At 43.4% G+C, this 18,296-nt stretch overlaps 1 protein-coding gene across 1 annotated transcript in view; it reads right to left on the bottom strand.

Annotated features, from left to right (window-relative positions):
• Positions 1-600: 600 nt before the first annotated feature.
• The window catches only part of chst11 (carbohydrate (chondroitin 4) sulfotransferase 11), a 98,678-nt gene continuing 80,982 nt past the window's right edge, over positions 601-18,296 (bottom strand). Inside the window, exons 3-4 of the mRNA XM_085376197.1 lie at positions 1,302-1,531; positions 601-1,222 (exon numbers count right to left, since the gene is read on the bottom strand). Of these exons, the coding sequence (XP_085232323.1) occupies positions 601-1,222; positions 1,302-1,531 (852 nt within the window). The remainder of the gene's footprint in view (positions 1,223-1,301; positions 1,532-18,296) is intronic.

Raw genomic sequence — 18,296 nt, 5'->3', positions numbered from 1 at the left:
GGTCTTGAGAGTGGAACCGCAGCCATCAGCTGCAGTAATCCTCGAGGTGGTGATGAGGCAGTTTCCCTCTCAGCTGTATGAATCTAATGAGAGCAAGCATGATGGGTACTGGCTCGCCACTCGGTGGAAGATGTGAAGTGTGCCTTACAATTTGGCGGAGTTTCTATATTGATCAGAAGGAGGAGGAGACAAACTTAGCTCCCATAATGCTTTGGGGTCAGGGCACGTGCGAGGACGCTGTTTGCTTTGCAGAATCTGAAGCAGCCTAATTTGTCAGCAGTTTGCGTGTAGGGAACAACATCAGGAGAATCCCTCATCCAGTCCATCCTCTGAGGATAACAACCATGAAGACCTGCTTCACCCACACATTTCAGTCTTTGCATGCGTCTAGTCCATTTAGCCCACATCCCTGTCCAGTCGGTGCTGACTGAACATCCTCTGAATTATTCCCAGAAACTCACACACCTCCGGCACCTGTTTACACATCAATTTTACAGTTTTTTAAATCAAGTTTGTTCCCATAAAATTCTGCCCTCCGCTCATTTCCTTTTATCTGTTTGACCGAATCAGCCGCTCTCAGAGTCCCATCTCTGTCCACCATTACTCCAACCTCAGGTAGCTGGGTATGGAGTAGTTGAACATGAGGAAGTCTAACTTGTAAAGCTGGTAGAGCTGGATCTGCTGCTGAGTGCTGATATTGCTGAAGAACTGAGCCGTCATAGCATCCGTGGTACGAGTGGACTTGGCGTAGGTCGGGAAGCGCAGGGAGTCACCTACACCCACCAGCTGCAACAGGTAGTTTGCATCCTCCTCCAGTGTCTCATACTTGCCCACCATGTCATAGTGGATGTGACACGGGTGACAGAGCTGGTACACAGTCTGCCAGTGCTCGTTGAGTCCGTCCCGCTGTGTGGCCGGGTCCACCAGATACTCAATGAACTCTTTGAATTTGACATCAGCCCCGTTGAGCAGGGCATCCTGCGTGGCGTTCTTGCGGTAGCGGCGGATGATTCGGGTGCCAAAGCGCTTGTGGAAGGATGAGTTGTACTTGAGGGTGAACTTGTTGCGATATGCAGAAACCAGCCTCTCGAAGGGCTCACGAACAAAAAGGAACTTGAGGTAGTTCTTGAGGCGGTGATTGATCTCGGCAATGCTGTACTGATTCAGTGTCTTAAGGTTGGAGGGAACGTGGGCTTCATTGGAAGGAATTTCCATTGGGTCACTGCGTGAGAGAGGCACGAGACAGTGAAGAACAACAGAAGCACTTATTTTCCTTCCTCTCTGTACAGTACCAAACTCACCTGTACTTGCCCCGGCCTGTAAGCACCATCATGACACGTTTCCAGTTGGTACAGGCCACCTTGGGGACATAGCAGTAGATAAGCTCATGGTCTTCATCCACCACGAGGTGTTTGAGGTCTCCGGGTGTCAGGACTCTCCGCTTACGACTCGATGCACTGTTGACCCGACAGGCATCGACTACCTGATCCCTCCTGGCCTGGTGGAGGACAGCAGCTCCTGATAACTCCGTCTGAGAGAGAGAGAGAGAGAGAGAGAGAGAGAGACTACTGTGAAATTCAAATAAAAGGCTTCAGGAGGGTAAGTACAGCACAAGATGTGAACAGTCAGTTTTACTTTAATTATGTAGTTTACAGCACAGAGTTGAAAAGAATCCAGAGTAAACAATGTGTGATGTGCAATAAAGGTCCCTGAACAAACACTGGTTCCCAGCTCAAACTGGGTGGTTAGCCAACTTTCAGGATAATTACCAGATAAACCAATGAACCCTCTTTAGGCTGATGTAAAAAATAAATCTTTCTTTTTCAGCTGTGATTGATTGGGTTCAGCTAACCACAAGCTTAAAGAAGAAAAACTCATTGGCTAAATGAAAAGCTCCAATTCCCATGTTACTAGTTTGGACGAGTATGTCCCAGTGAAAGCCCGGCTGTAATCTGTGTGAAGGGATGAACAAAACAAACAAAATGAACTGCCTACTGGTTTTATTACCAGTTGATCTGATAAGGAATCCAATAATTAAACCCAACAACACTTCATCATTAGCTAAACTCTGCGCAAGTCGTTTGTAACAAATGTAACAAAATGTGACAATTGTGGGATTTTTGTTGACAATAATTGAACTAAACCTTTCCCAAGAAAGGGAACATACCGTATTAGTCACCAACATTCATATTTAACTCACTACACTAGTTATTGTAGCAGAATAATAAAATATTATTTCACACATTTGTTCTGAAACTTAAAGATGTTTTAGTGCTCTTGGTCACTAACACGGCAGTGAGAAAAAGCCGAGCACTCTACAACTGAAATGAATCAGAAAGAGGGCATGAGGACGGATATGGAAAAGACAGGCAGTTAGATTGCGAGTTATCAATCTTAGGCTTTATTATCATACTCATCTCTTTATTCACTCTATCTTTTTGCCTTATTTGAGTCATTCCACAGACTGTGATAGAGATTAGTCCATGGGTGTGGAGGAAAATAATGATATTGGAGAATATTACAGATCCTGCGAGTTCGGTATGAGTGGCTCCAGTCGGTAATCATTTATCGGAGGCATATTTCACCGTCCCAGTGATGCCTGTGGTGAAGCCGACCGTGGCAGGAGAGAAAGGATGAGGTTACAGAAAGAAATGAGAAGAGTAAGAGCAGTATGGAAGTTTTGCATTTTAGGGGCGGGAATGTTTGCTCGTGCCTCTTGATTATTTTTCCTCTGGGTCTACATTCCCCTGTAGGGCAGTGCTCTGGGTTCCTCACAGTATCTAAATTGATTTTACTGTGGCCTGCAGCCTTACCACTCTGTCCCACTCCACACAGCCATGGCCTTTCAGTGATACACTGTCAGGGGCTGAGAGGGTGGGAGAGATGCTGACATGAAGTAATGAAACAACACTGGGGCTAACAGGGAGTCTGTACACGAACACAGCTTTGACTAAAGAGGTTTGCATGTGATTCTCTTGGACGCCAGCTTTCAAAACAGGTCTCCAAGTTTGCAGTTCATCACACGCACAGCTTGCTACGGCATCATGGGGAAAGCTTTTACAGTAGGGGATTGCACGATGTGCTCCTGTTATCCCGTAGCTAACAAGTCTACAACGATCCCAGCTGGGGCGAGAGGCGCGGTACACCCTGGGCAGGCGACCAGTCTATCGCAGGGCAAACACAACAGACAGTCACACCGACGGGCAATTATAATCATTTAACCCAACCCTACTAACTGCATGTCTTTGGACTGTGGGAGGAAGCTGGAGTACAGAAAGGCCCCGGCTACATGGGGGAGTCGGACCCAGGGACCTTCATGCCACCGTGCTGCCCCCCATAAGTCAGATAAGACATCTATAAAATACACTTCTTGAACTAAACCAAAAAATAAAGTACTTACAATCGTTTTTTCTCACTATCTTTCTGTTCACTTATCTAGTGCTCAGTTCATTTAAGTATATCTCACAAAAATACTCTACATTTAAATACAAATACAAACCTGTCCACAAAAATGATGTGGACAGGTTTGCAAAGCAGTTTCATACTGTGAGTCACCTGGTGGTCCAACCTGTCTCCTGACAATTGTTTGCACAGTAGTGTCTCAGTTATAAGAAGCACACTGACTCACACTGACTCACACTGACTGGGCCTCGGTGTAAAACATTGCCAATTGGTTGTATTTTGGTTATATCCCTATACAAAAACACGGTTGCCCAGCACTTACGATATTTTGCAGTCAAATGTAATTTTGTGTAGTAAAAATAAATAAATAAAACACATGCAATCCTTGCTCTCCCTGACCAAAAAATAACTTCCTGTCACATTAGACAGCTCTGCACAAAACTATGATTTATTTTAAACTAAGATTTGCTTTTTTGCACAAGACACAATATTTTATTCCCACCAGAGAAAAAGTAATATCTAGATCTTTCTTCATTGGGCAACGATAAAAGAGTATTTTCAAACGTTGCTGTCTTTATTAGAATTAAAGCAATAGTGGGCGTCCTTTATTCCCATAGTTACTCCTGCTTTTGGGAAAGGGAAGTGGAGCTTTTTCAGGATGGACAATGAAAGTCTCCAGTCAAGATGAAGTGCTCCTTTTGTGCGTCTCCACTTGTTTGCTCTTTTATGCATTTTGCAGTCATGGTCATCAACTCCAAAGCATCAAAGCCCACTAAGGCATAAGAGCTCTTTGTTGATGAAACTCTTAAAGAAAAGGAAGAAGTGGGAGCATCAGGCTATAATTCCCTCAAATGTTGCAGCAGACATGCAGCCCTCCATCTCAGCACAGTTTAAACTGTATTTAACTCGGGAAAAGAGACAAGGGGATCTTCTCAGGCTTGCCCTCAGTTTTCCTCTCATCTCTCTTCTTTCTCTGGGATCACTTTCTACCACTTATCTCATCTTTAGGCAGCCCTGTGAAGTCTCTTGTGGGGTTTTGATGAAGAGTGAGGACAGGGATGAAAAGCAGGAGGAGGAGATGAGATGTGGTGGAGGTCACTGACCTCTGGCCATGTCGAGCTTTTCCCATTGGACAGCAGACTATAGCACTAGCAAATATGCTTGCCCATTTCTGCCCTGATACTTTGTGGACACAAGCTAGTGAAACGGCACCAAATAAGAGCCAGTGTCATAAAATGTCATAAAACCACAGCTATAAAAGTAGTTAGCCGTGACACATTTTATGGCTAATTCAGTTTGATCTCTTCCAATAAGAGCCTCAAACATCCAGCTCAGCAGTTTCTGCGTGCAGGTATACTAGATGATGAATTACTTAGTGTTACAGACACCATGCACTGATATGGAAGTGAAGGTTTAGTCCCTATTTCTCTCTGGCAAACACCATCACAACTTTGAGAAAACCGGGGGGCTGGAAATCCTTAATCCCACCACGAAAGTCATTGTCAGCAGCGTATCTGCAAACAGGGAAGGCTTTACTTCCTTATCCTGAGGGTTCGAGATGATGGGAAATGCACATCCTCTCCTTGTTGCACATTTGTTGTTAAAATGTGTGAGAAAGTGATGAAAGGGCAACATGGAGACTGTGTTTCAATATTTCAAGTCTTCATTTCCTCACCACGACTGTGTTATTGTCTCTGAAAGTTGTTATGAGTTTGAAATATCATCTGTGTATCAGCGCTGAGCCGCTTGTCGCAGCGGTGGTAATGAATAGCTTCCTCCTAATCTGCTGATGATAGCAAAGAAAGAGATAAAGGAAGGAAGCCAGGAAGTGATCGCTAAAGGACAGAAGAAACATATTCCAGTGAAAGTCTGTAAACTAGCTTACATACAAACGTAGACCCAAGGCTAAAGTATCAACAAAGCAAAGCAAGCCAGCGACGCAGGAAGTCTCAGGGTTACTCCACATCAGTTTGGTCACTTTGATTTGACCAAAGTCTCTGACAGAGCCTTCATCAGACTGTTAATTGGCTGCCTTGGCAGTAGTTTTATATACGTGTGCTATAACCTGTGTTTCTGTATTGTAACAAAGTTAAGACAAGTGTAAAATATTCTGAAAGCTAAAATAAAGATTGAACCAACCATATTTTTGACAGTAAATCATCTTCTGTTACTAATCAAACAGTTTTAGTACAGATTAGGACTTAAAGACTTTTACTATGTAGCTAAAGATGACTAAAAATACACTTGAATGTTCCAGTTAGAGTCATGAATTTTCATGGTGCAAAAGTAAGAAATTCACAATTTGTCTCACGTAATGACCTGAGGATGTTTCTTCAGAATAAGCTAAATGCTGAGGACCAAAAGGTTAAGGGAAAGAACAAAATGGACAAGGATGCAGCGAGTGAGAAGGAAAGACTATGACTTGACTGGCAAAGAGAGCTGGCTGATAAAAGGAGAGTAGATATACTGTGCGTGCAGTTGTCCAGGGTAAATAAGGGGGAGGCTAGGAGCTTAGGAGATGGACTCAAACTGGTCTACAACGGTGCCAACAGAAGGGGAAATGGACTTTATTGGCTAGACTGACAGACTAAGTTAGAAAGGAAATGTACTAATGATTGAAGGGAGTGTGTTGAGGGGTTTGTGATGAAAGAAAATAAGAGAGAGAGACAGATGGATGGCAGTTAGTGAATCAGGAAGTGCAGAGGATGAGTAAGGACAACGTGAGGATGAAGAGTGGAAAGGTGGTTGGTCCTGATGACATACAGCGGACTTTTTTTTAACACAATCTAGGAGGATGAAAAAATGCTTGAGGAATGGAGACAAAGTGCCAATTTTCAAGAACAATGATGATGTGCAGCAGAGGCGGAGCCAGACATTTGAAACACCCGGGGCTTAGCCCTAAAGGGTAGTATGCATGTGGGATTTTTTTTTTTTTGGGGGGGGGGGGGGGGGGGGGGGGGGGGTGTAGAAATGACTGAAAGATTAATAGGCTCTGTTTTGAGTTTTGTTCAAAAAAGAATGACTTCATATAGGGAAAAATATATATCACATGTGCAGGACACCTTAAACTAGTTTTTTAATTAAGCAGCGAGGCAGAACAAAGTCGGGGCTGTATCAAGACACGAGGACTAAACCCCAATTCAACCAGACCCAGAACTGATCCAGAATTAAAACAGGACTACAACAGTTCAAAATCAGGACTACTGAGGACTTAACCAAGACAGAACCAGAATCAGAACTAGATGATAGTAGCACTAAAAATCATCATAGACCTGCACTACACTTATTTTTTAATTCTACCAAAGTACAATATTTAGATTGAGAAAAGTTTATATAATTATTTAGCCTTGTTGTGCAAACAAGCCTGCAAAACTTAATTAATGTAGAATTTGAAAAATAGCAAACCTAAAAAGAAACACTAGGTACGAGATACATGAGGACCTGTGATACGGTGATACTTTTGGCAAACGACCATTTGACTAACATGTGTGTCTCACCTGCTCTTGTTCATCTCTGTTCTGTTCCCATTCTCCATCTCCCTCTCTCTCCCTCTCTGTTCCTCTCTCTCCCTCTTTGTGCTGACAATCATCAAATATACAGTTGAAACCAGATATTTACAAACTCTTCAGATCAAAACAAACACTTTTATAATTGTAACATCAAATCAGACTAAATGTTTATTTTTTTTAGATTGATAAATATAAAAACATATTTGTTAACTTTAAGAGTAAAGAGAGAAACTATCTGTATTTCTTAATTGTAAATGGCACCAAATTGTATTCAAACTTGAGCCACACTTATGGAGCTCCACAGTTCTGTTCCTGGTGTTTTGGTTGACATCTCTTGATGTTCCCATGTCAAAGAAACAGGCTCTGTGTTTTGCCTTATATGCATCCACAGCTGTGCCACCAGTTTACTCACATGGACTCTACAAACCAATCAGAAGCTTCTTCAGCTCAGAATGGAATCGTCTGGAGTTTTCTTATTAATTAACAATAAACTTAGTGTACATGTACTCCTACATTTGATGAAAGTGATAAAAATAGACAGCTCTGTCTCTCTTTATTCTGACATTTAACTAATTCAAAAGATATTTCAATATTCATCTAAAACAAAAGTTTACTCTAAATTGATGTTGTACAGTAAAAATGTTTTATGTTTTCTCCCTAAAGTGTAAATATCTGGTTACAAATGTGAATATCCTGCTGTGTACTGAAACCCCTCTTGTTTTGCATAGAAATATACTGAACAACATACAAAGCATAATATATAAAATAACATTTACCTGAGTTTTTTCTTTGAAAGAACCCTCTAATGTCCATTCTTATATTTCAGTACATAACTGAAACCGATTTAGTCGGGGAGGGTAAGAACTGAAAATATGAAATAAACACACGTAAGCTAAGACTCTAAAAAAATAGCATTTGTTCGGCTTTTCATTTCGCCATTTGTTGATTCACTTGAAGAGCAAGTAACGTAATATTGGTCAAGTGATCAGTTTGATATCAATCTTTCGTGATGCACCGTCATATTTACATTATTTGTACAGTACGAATGATTTGCTTTGGTACCTGCTCAAACTTAAGCTCTCCTTAGTATGGCTGGCTCCGTCTCTCCAACAGCGCACTCACAGGCAGCAGCTGCCCCGCCCTCTCGCTCAGTCGCTTAGTGCCTGAGCTCGGATCATACCAATATCAGGGGGGATTCACGCACAGTCGTAAATTCCCACAGTGTGCACTATGTGCTTCGAATATTGCTTGCACTTTTTGTTTTATACAGTTGTCAGCCAGGCATCTAACTATGAAAAAATTACACTCCAAAAGACCCCGGGCTTCTGACAAAACAACCCGGGCTTAAGCCCAGTAAGCCACCCCCACGCTCCGCCCCTGATGTGCAGAGCTGTAGTAACTACAGAGAGATAAAGCTGATGAGCCATACCAAGAAAATATGTGAAAGAGTTCTTGGCGGGCTGATAATCAGTGAGCAGCGGTATAGCCATGCCAAGAAGGAGCACTACAGATGCAATGTTTGCTTTGAGAGTGTTGATGGAGAAGCACAGAAAAGGTCAGGACAGCAGCACAGAGAAAGCATATGATAGCATGCCTGGAGAGGAACTGTGGTGCTGAAGGAATCAGGAGTGGCTGGTGCAGCACATATATGAGTGTGTGAACAGATCTGTTTAAGGTAGGGATGGGATCACATCAGCAATCAGCTCTAATTCTTTGCAATGGCTGACAGATGAGATCAGATGGGAGTGTCTGCAGACTATGAACAGATAGAAGACAACCTGGTGTGTTGAGGTATGCTTTGGAGAGCAGAGGGATGAAGGTCATCAGAAGCAGGGCAGAATACATGTGTGTGAACGAGAAGACGACAGTGTGACAGCTGCATGGAGTACAGGTAGTGGAGGTGGATGAGTTTAAATACCTGAGGTCAACCGTGTGAAGCAATGGACGCATAAGAGAGGTGAAAAATATGTGACAGAAGCACAGCAGCAAAAGTGAAAGGGGAGATTCATGAGACAGTAGTGAGACATAACAAAAGGCTGGAAATGGACAGACTGTCATTGGGAGTGACGACAACGGACAGGATTAGAAACAAGTGCATGAGGACGGCTCAGGCTGAGTGCTTTGGAGACACAGTTAGAGCAGCAAGGTTGAGACGGTTTGGACACGTGCAGAAGAAGTAGACCACATGAATATAGAGGCTATGGGTGGGTGATGGTGGGGAGCCAGACGCTCCACTGTGGTGACCCCTAAGGTGCTGAAAGAGAGAAACTAATGCATTTGATTTATACCTCCCTTTGTTTAGAGAGGCACTGTTCATTCATGAAGCTAAGATTCTGCTCCTTATTGCAATTTAGACGCTGCAACAGTCATTACTCCTGTGTACATTTAACCGTTCGATTTATTCTGTGTATGCCTTGTGTTTCTGAAGACTTTACAGTGGGTGTGTGAAAAGAAGAAAGTCCAGTGTCGAGAGGGTGAAGTGCAGCAGCAGCACGTATCCTGTCTTTAGCTCGATGCTGCTTATTATCATAAGAATGCCGTTTCCGTTTTGTCTCCTAAAAATTCATCCGTCTGCGCTCCCCGTCTCGGGTCGCTGAGTTAGCTTCTCTCTCTGCTCGCCAGCTGTGAAGACAGCCAAACAAAGATCAACAGGATTCATCAAAGCACCTCTCTGTCACACACACTGAGCACTAAAGGCAGTCTGTGTCTGTGCGCACAGGCTGGCATTCATAAAGCAGGCAGGCATAAAGCTGCCAGTGTGCCACAACTGTACCAAATAACACCTGATTTGCAACCATAGAGCTTAACGGGTCGCTGCATGAAAGGTAACAAGGCTCTGCTATGAAAGCTTTATGAGGCAGATTCATCCTTTCCAATAAGACCAGCAGTACATGGACTTTTCCACTATGTCATTTATGAGAAGTCCAGTAGCTGCTGAGGAGAAACTGGGCCAATCATCATGACACAATAACCGCCTGCAGCCACGGAGACACCGACTGGATCTGAGGAAGTTTTTCTGTACCTGTATTTTTCCAGTGGGATAACTGAGAACACACACTCTTTTTCTGAAGCACTCTGCTTCATATTCCTTCCTCATACATTCATACCTAGAAAAAGAGCACAGCTGTCTACTGAGCTGCTCTGAAGGAGGAGTAAGCAAATGCTGCAGAAAATAATAAGCTTAATGTTAAATAATTGATTGTAAAGCAAGAATGTTTGTAATGCCAAATTTGTTGAGTCTTGCTGGCTTTTATACACAGACAGCACTCGGGTGTAGCTGCTGACAGCAGCTTCATTCAAAGTAGCAAGTGTGACTGTTACAGTGTAACTGGATACATTTGAAATACATTTCAGCCCTCTCTGTCTCTGCTACACTGAAACTGGAAAATCAGATCAGTCTAAAATGAGTTTGTTTTTGATGCTCTTGTCCCGCTTTGATGTTTTATGGAAAGCTGTGGTCGTGGTTATTACCTTCTTCAGTAAAGTGTTGAGCTACAACAGCAACTTCAAGTCAACAGCTCTCAGGGAAATGTAAAACATTTATATGAGGCATGTTTCCCACCATCAGTGATATTCTGTGAGTCTAACTTTGAACTCTGTGACTCTGTTGTGCAGATTCAGAGGATTTCAGTGGCAAACTGAGAACAAGAACCTCTCGACCTTGTATCCTACTAGCTGGATACGATCAGTTAACTAACTCACATACACTGGGTCCTGATGATACTGACATATTTACTGATGTCATGCCAATCTGCCTGCCAGCCTCATATTCAGTTAACAAACTGCACGTACTTACCACAGATGCCTGAACTCGACTGCTCTGTGTTTTATCTCAAACATGGCTGGTGCAATGTTTAAATACTGAGCATCACAAAAGCAGCCTTTCTAAGCTACAGCTTTAAATCTGTGAATCTACTGATTCATGATTTTTGTGCTGACGCTGTTGCATAAGGGCAGTGTGGGAAGGCCATGAATGGAGACAGTGTTCATGCCAGGGGCTAGAAGCACTGAGCTTTCCTGCCAGGTGCCATCAAGGTCAAGTAAACATGCAAACACACACAGATACATGCTCGCTATGATGCTACTTGCTGCAGGGTTCACTTCTTAACACATTCGCAGTAGCAGTTAAAAGTACTGCTAATAAAGTAAAAATATTCTGGGAATCCCCAAAACACCACCCTGAGCAGCAGCCAGTCACAGATGTTTCATTAGAGGCTACAGTTTGACACACAGCCCTGGATGTTTATCTGTAAAAGCAGCAGTGGAGCCTGGAGGCCTCGCCTTCACTGAGGGGGCTGTTAACAGACCATCATAAGAATTTAACTGGCAGAGGTTTTTATGGAGTCTTTAGTGTCTTGTGACGATCTGTAGCTTTTCAACCCTAACAGTGTTGTAACTCTGGGGGTAGGCACCGAATCCTTCTCATGCATGCATGTGACAGGAGGACAGGAGGTTAGTGAACTCTGCAGCATGGTCATTTCATGCTTTAAACTCCAGGATATCCGACACCTGGGTAAGGCCGGCCGTCCCTATCCCACGGTAACGTTAAACCGGCAACCTGAGCCCGGAGACAGACCTCCTTCACAGGTGAAAGCTAACCCACAAGGACAGAGAATAATCTTTACACTGTATCTCTGATGTCAGCCCAACGTTTTAAAGTTCATGTGAAGAATGTTATACTGTAAACTCTTTGGATGTGCAAGGGTTTTATGCTGTGGACACCTGCTCTGCCAGCTGATTTGTTTTTACCTGACGAGGAAAAATGAAACACACAAGGGAGAGTGTCGATTTAGTTTGTCGGTCTGTGGAAGAACCACTGACTGCTTAACAGAGTGAAAGCGGAGAGTATATCCCTGATTTTTTTAAAACGTAGCTATTGGATTTATCAACATTTAATCTGAATGGATTCAGAAGTTAATGACTAATAATGCATTGCTGTGACTGTTAAAACGTGAGCCTTGAAAAAGTTTTACTCATATTTACTTTGTTATTTATCTTCCTCTCTGGATACGTGCTCGTGGCCTCGTAATACAGACGTCTGTTTTACTTTCCAGGGTTAAAATGCAACAAAGAGTTAAATTAAGCAGGCGGCGCAGTGACACGAGAGAATGAAATGAACCCGGAGGCCGTACATGTGTGCAGTGATATGTGTTTACTGTATATGTAGAACGTGTGCGCTGATGTACATCTCTGGATCAACAGTGTGTTGTACTTAAATATACACTTGTGCAGAGAACCAGCGTGTGTCTGTGACTAAACAGCAAAGAGAAAAGTGTGGGGTATAATCATAGCACCAAAGACAAGATAATGACAAAGTGCTCTGACTTTCCCTCAGTGCAATCAAAGTTTCTTCTTCCTCTCATGAGCACTTTACTTTGTCTCTCTGCATCGTGTGTTTCACCCCTCAGGGAGAAAAAAATCAGAAAGGAGACGTCGAAGGAAAAAATGAGAAATAGGATTTCAATAAAACCCAGTGACAACTACATTCTCTTTTCTGTTTGTTTTGTTTGTTCGAGTTTGTGATTTGATGGCCTCAAATGCAGCAAACAAGAATTTGTTTGGGTTTAGACGTCTACATTATCAAGAAAATTACGCACTGTTAACTCTGCTGCAGTCAGTGTAAAGTAGAGCTGCTGTGGTATCAGTCCAGTCCTGATTTTCAGATAGATAACACTGCTAAAGCTAAGCTCTGAGATTCCTTTGGTTTTAATGTAAGGACATGCACTCAATGATCACTCAAAATAAGCGGCAATAGTTATTATTTTGGTAGAAAAGTGAAAATAAAATGATATACAATGTACAATTTCCAAAATAACAACAATAATAAAAAAACAGTCCTATTGAGTTCATTATTATTTCAGTTTGTACTTTTTGGTCATTAGTCAGGATTGTTTGTTAATTCCGTTGCTTTTTTTTTTGCTTTGAATCGAATAGAATAGAATTCAACTTTATTGTCATTGCACATGTCACAAGTACAAGGCAACGAAATGCAGTTTGCATCCATCCAGAAGTGCTTTAGCCATGATATAGATATATTACAAAATATATATTAGCAATAATATAGGTATATAGATATATTACAGAAATGGGTCTGTTATAGGTATGAGGGTACAAAAATGGGTCTATTATGGTATGTTATAATGTACACGGTATGAAGGTATGTTATGAATATGCTATAACTATAAGTATGTACAGGCTATGAACAGGATATAAATATGAAACTAAACAGAAATATGCAAGTTATAAACAGTTGTAGAATTATAATTATATTGTACAGAATGATTGTTTATACAGAATTATACAGTAGTGCAGTTAAGATCAGTGAAATATGTGGCTACTTTCTACAGAGGCTATATAAAGTGTAGGTGGTTATGGGTGTATGTTCAGTACATGTGTTAACGTGGGTCAGATGTCAGGAGGCAGAGTTCAGGAGTCTGACAGCTGTGGGGAAGAAGCTGTTCCGGTACCTGGTGGTCTAAGTCCGGAGCTCCCAGAGGGCAGGAGGGTGAAGAGTCCATGTGATGGGTGACTGGGGTCTTTGATGATTTTCCCAGCCCTTTTCAGACACCGCTTCCTGTAGATGTCTTTTATGGCAGGAAGTGGTGCTCCGGCGATGCGCTGGGCAGTTTTCACGACCCTCTGCAACACCTTCCGGTCCGAGGCAGAGCAGTTCCCGTACCAGACTGTTATACAGTTGGTCAGGATGCTCTCGATGGTGCAGCGATAGAAGTTCACCAGGATGTCTGAGGACAGGTGGTTCTCAGGAAGAAGAGTCCTTGGTGAGCCTTCTTGACCAGCTTGGAGCAGGTGGTCGTCCACGTGAGATCCTCGGAGATGTGGACTCCCAGGAACTTGAAGCTGCTCACACGCTCCACAGCCGTCCCCTTAATGTGGATGGGTGGATGTGGGTCAGCATTCCTCCTGTAGTCCACGATGAGCTCCTTGGTCTTCTCGGTGTTAAGCAGCAGGTTGTTTGTGTCGCACCACTCAGCCAGACGATCCACCTCCTCCCTGTAGGCGGCCTCATCGTTGTCACTGATGAGGCCAATCACCGTGGTGTCATCTGCAAACTTAATGATGGTGTTGGAACCATCAGCAGGTCTGCAGTCGTGGGTGAAGAGGGAGTAGAGGAAAGGGCTCATCACACAGCCTTGTGGTACACCGGTGTTCATCGTGATGGTAGATGAGCAGCGGTTATCCAGCCGGACATGTTGGGGGCGGTTGGTCAGGAAGTCCAGTAACCATTTGCAGATGAGGGAACTGATGCCCAGGTCTGTCAGTTTCCTGATGAGTTGTGAGGGGTGGATTGTATTGAATGCTGAACTGAAGTCTATAAACAGCATTCTGGCGTAGGTGTTGTTGTTGTCCAGGTGTGAGAGGACAGAGTGCAGTGCGATGGAGACTGCATCCTCTGTGCTCCTGTTCTGGCGGTATGCAAATTGGTGGGGGTCCAGGGTGGGGGGGGAGACAGGATTTGAAGTGTGCTAGGACCAGCTGCTCTAAGCACTTAGTGATGATGGGGGTGAGTGCTACTGGGCGGTAGTCATTGAGGCAAGATGGGTTGGAGGTTTTGGGTATCGGGACGGTGGAGGTGGATTTGAAGCAGGCCGGTACCACAGCGTGGGCCAAGGACAGATTGAATATGTCTGTGAGCACTCCTGCAAGCTCCCCAGAACACGCTCTGAGAACACGCCCGGGGATGCCATCAGGGCCTGCAGCCTTGTGGACATTGATCCTGCTCAGCACCGCTCCTACATCGGTGGGGGAGAGAGTCAGAGGTTGGTGGTCTGGCGTCATGTCTGCTTTGGTTGTGGTTGTGGGGTTCCCTCGCTCAAAACGAGCATAAAAGTTGTTGAGCTCATTGAGGAAGGAGACATCAGAGGATGCGGGGGAGGGTTTGGTGGTCCTGTAGTCTGTGATGGTCTGGAGTCCTTGCCACATGTGTCGGGGGTTGGAGTTGGAGAAGTGTTCTTCTACCTTCTTTTTGCAATGGTGTTTGGCTTTTTTGATTCAGTGGTTTGGTTTGGTGGTCTGAGTTGTTACCACTTTGGTGCTTCTCAGGAGAGAAGAATGAGTTTCTTAAACAAGAGTTCAGTTCAGTCTGGGCATAGGCTCGCCATCTCCATCCGGAGAGAATCCAGGAATCTGTTCCATCTGCTTTACACCAACGCCAACAAAAAAAACCTAGGACAGTGGCGCGGCTGCCCCTCTGTTGGTCTTCCTTGGTCTCTTGTGTTCTGGGGGCCTCTGGATGTCTGGAGTTTTGATCTCCTCCATACCTGCTTCATGCCCTGGAGGACGGGGCTGTGGCCCCCCCACACCCTCTAGCAGATTATTACATGAAGGAACCTTTTAAAAAACAAAAAACAAGCGCGTCCATGCTCACAGGTGTACACACGGGTGATCACACCCACAAACTACACCCTTTTTGGCTCCTACCTCAAAGCACACTGTGTTCTGTTGATCTTATGTGCTGCACAATAATGTTTAATATTTAGTATTTACTGTCATATTCCCATATATCATTGTGATGTTGTTTATTCTATTACTCTTGTTCTCTTCTGCTTGTTTTCTTTTTTCTTTCTCAGCAGGTGATCCAGGTGATTGATATATGCATTTTTTTTTCTCTGCCCGTTCTGTTAGTTTTTGTCTTTTGCCCTTCTCCCCCGTCCCTCTTCTCAGCTGTTTCTCTTTCCCTCTTTCTTTCTCCCCTTCTTTCCCCCAGTCAAGTCTGTCCCGTATTCAGTAAGTGAAAATAAAATAAACAATAAAAGGTGAATCAAATGGACCATTACGGCAAGGCTGGGATGGTCAGTTTGGTAAAGTAAATCCGTTGGGCATCTTTCTTTGCCTTTAGACAACAATTCTGATGCAAAAGAGCCAAACGGGACAGGCCAAAAAAAACAAAAAAAACCTAGCCAAGATGAGGTATCAGCGTGAACGTGGCAGGGGACACAACCACACGCCCCCCTCTAGCTCCTGCTCACATCAACAAGACGACCGATAGTTCAGCATGGACGTCTGCAGCCTGTCTCATTTACTTTTCAAAGTGCAAATACTCTCAATACTTAATACATGATGGCTGGACTAACATAGTTTCTACACAAATGACAGTATTATCGCAGATCGGATGACTGCAGAAAAGTAAATTTTTTACAGTCACTGGTCTGGCTCCAGTCCCCTCCGCTAACAGGGAGGCGGGGTTTATGACCTATACTGCAGCCAGACACCAGGGGGCGATAGAGACATTTTGGCTTCATTTTGGGGAGCTGGTAGGTCGTCCTTTTCTACAGTCGCTGCACTGATCGCTAACCGTGAAACAGAGAAGGTCACACTTCCTTTTTTCAAAATAAATATTTTTCAAAGAAAACGACTGCAAATGCAAAAATATACATAAAAGGAAGAGAGAAAGGAAATAAAAAAAAATCGTTTTCTCTACTCTGTTACACTTGGTAATGCAAATATGTTATCAGCCAATCACATGAAAGCAGCCTCGGTGCATTTAGGCTTGCAGAAAGGGTCGAGTTGACTTGATGAAGTTCAGACTGAGCACCAAGCAAATGGTTTAAGTGATTTTTAACGTTGTGTTGCTGTTGGTACCAGACATACTAATATGAGTAATTCAGAAACTGCTAAACTGCTGGGAATTTCCCACGCAGCCATCATTAGCATTTACAGAGAGTGCTTCGAAAAAGAGAAAATGTCCAGTGAGCAGCAACTCGATGGGTAAAATGTCTTGATGCCAGAGAAGAGGGCCGAGCTGATTGAATGAACTGAATCTATCCCATGAAGAATAAGGGCAATTCTAACCCCACACTAACGAGGTGTAACTAATCAGAGTGGACCCTGAGTGTATTACTGACATGACACTGCTCAGGTCAAAGTGGATTTTTTGCTTCATTTGCTTGGTTGAGATTTTACTGCTGAGCTTGTAATATCTTTTTTTGATTTCACAGAACTCAGACATATTTATCTCCCAAACTGGACAACTCACACCAAAACACTCTTTAAGGATAAATAGCACCACAGACCAGGTAAAATATGGGAAAACTGTCCATTTACAACCGAGACTTAACACAGTAGCTACTGCTGCAGCCAGAAACTCCACTGTCAGCTACTTTTATGTAGACTAACTAATACAAACTCATCATCTTGCAGGACTTCAAGATTCAAGAACATAAGTGTTTGTCTCTGGAAAGCAACCAACAGCAACCAACACCGTCACACCCAATTTGGGATGAATCAGACTTTCCATTATGACCTGAGTTCAGGTGTCGCATCTCTCATTTTGCAGTATTTTAATTTTTGGCATAGATCGAAATATCTGTCAGCTGAATCACTTTTTGCTGTAAAATATTCTCCTCTGAGAATCCATCGCATACAGAGACCTGAGACGGCAGGAAAAACATTGCTGTGCTTTCTTCTGCCTGCAGTAGGTGCGTCTCACAGTTTCGGGGACTCCACTGCACTATGAAAGCTTAGTGTGGAGCAGGTAATGTTAATGAGCACTATAACCTACTTTAATACACAGTTACATACGAAAGAAGACCAAGGTGGAATCACAAAAAACAATTCAAGATTAGTTTTTCTAAAAATTCAAAGTAGTGAGCCAAAGGCCTTCTGGAAGGACGTCTGCTGGAATCGAGCTTGGTTTGAACTTCGTGTAACCACACAATATAATTATTTTATAGTTTTAAGTAAACAAGCTTGTAATTTCAAGATCACGAAACATTTGCTTTTTGATCTCGATGACACACAAAGTCTTATTTATGCATTTCTCTAATCCATTTCTCTACGGCCTTCTGTACTATAGCTCCTCTTTCATGCACACAGTTTATCTTCTCCGAGAGCAAAACAGAGCACTCATCCCCTTTAAATCCCTTTGTCTCTCTCTTTTCACCGCCTTTCTTCAGCCTGTTTATATGCAGCCTGTAGAGATAGGCAGAGACAAAAAAGAGTAAAGCCTCCTCCTCTAAATCCCTTTGTCTTTAAACCCAGAGTGACTTATCCAGCTTCCTGCGCACACATCTTAGAACCCACACCCACAGCGTATGACTGTGCTCCGGTCTGATGGCTTTACAGCAGAGGAACACTCAAGACAGCTGCTTTGGCTTTTTGCTGTGGGTGAAAGGTGTGACGCTTCTTTCAAGTCTGTGCCAGTCTCAGCTGCTGTGTTCCTGCATAATCTGGCCCAGGGTGCCAATTCCAGAGAGTGCACACACACACACACACACACACACACACACACACACACACACACACACACACACACACACACACACACACACACACACACACACACACACACGATTGCAGTGAGTGGATTGCAGGGTTAGAGGCGTATCTGCAGCTGGTGAAACAGCCACACAGGTATTAGTGTCACAG

Source organism: Diplotaxodon limnothrissa, linkage group LG17 (assembly GCF_057381915.1).
Source record: "Diplotaxodon limnothrissa isolate DT_005_m linkage group LG17, D_limnothrissa_male_GT1.1, whole genome shotgun sequence".
Classification (NCBI taxonomy): domain Eukaryota; kingdom Metazoa; phylum Chordata; class Actinopteri; order Cichliformes; family Cichlidae; genus Diplotaxodon; species Diplotaxodon limnothrissa.
Note: the sequence above shows the minus strand (reverse complement) of the source record. Positions and strands in the feature narration are given on the sequence as shown.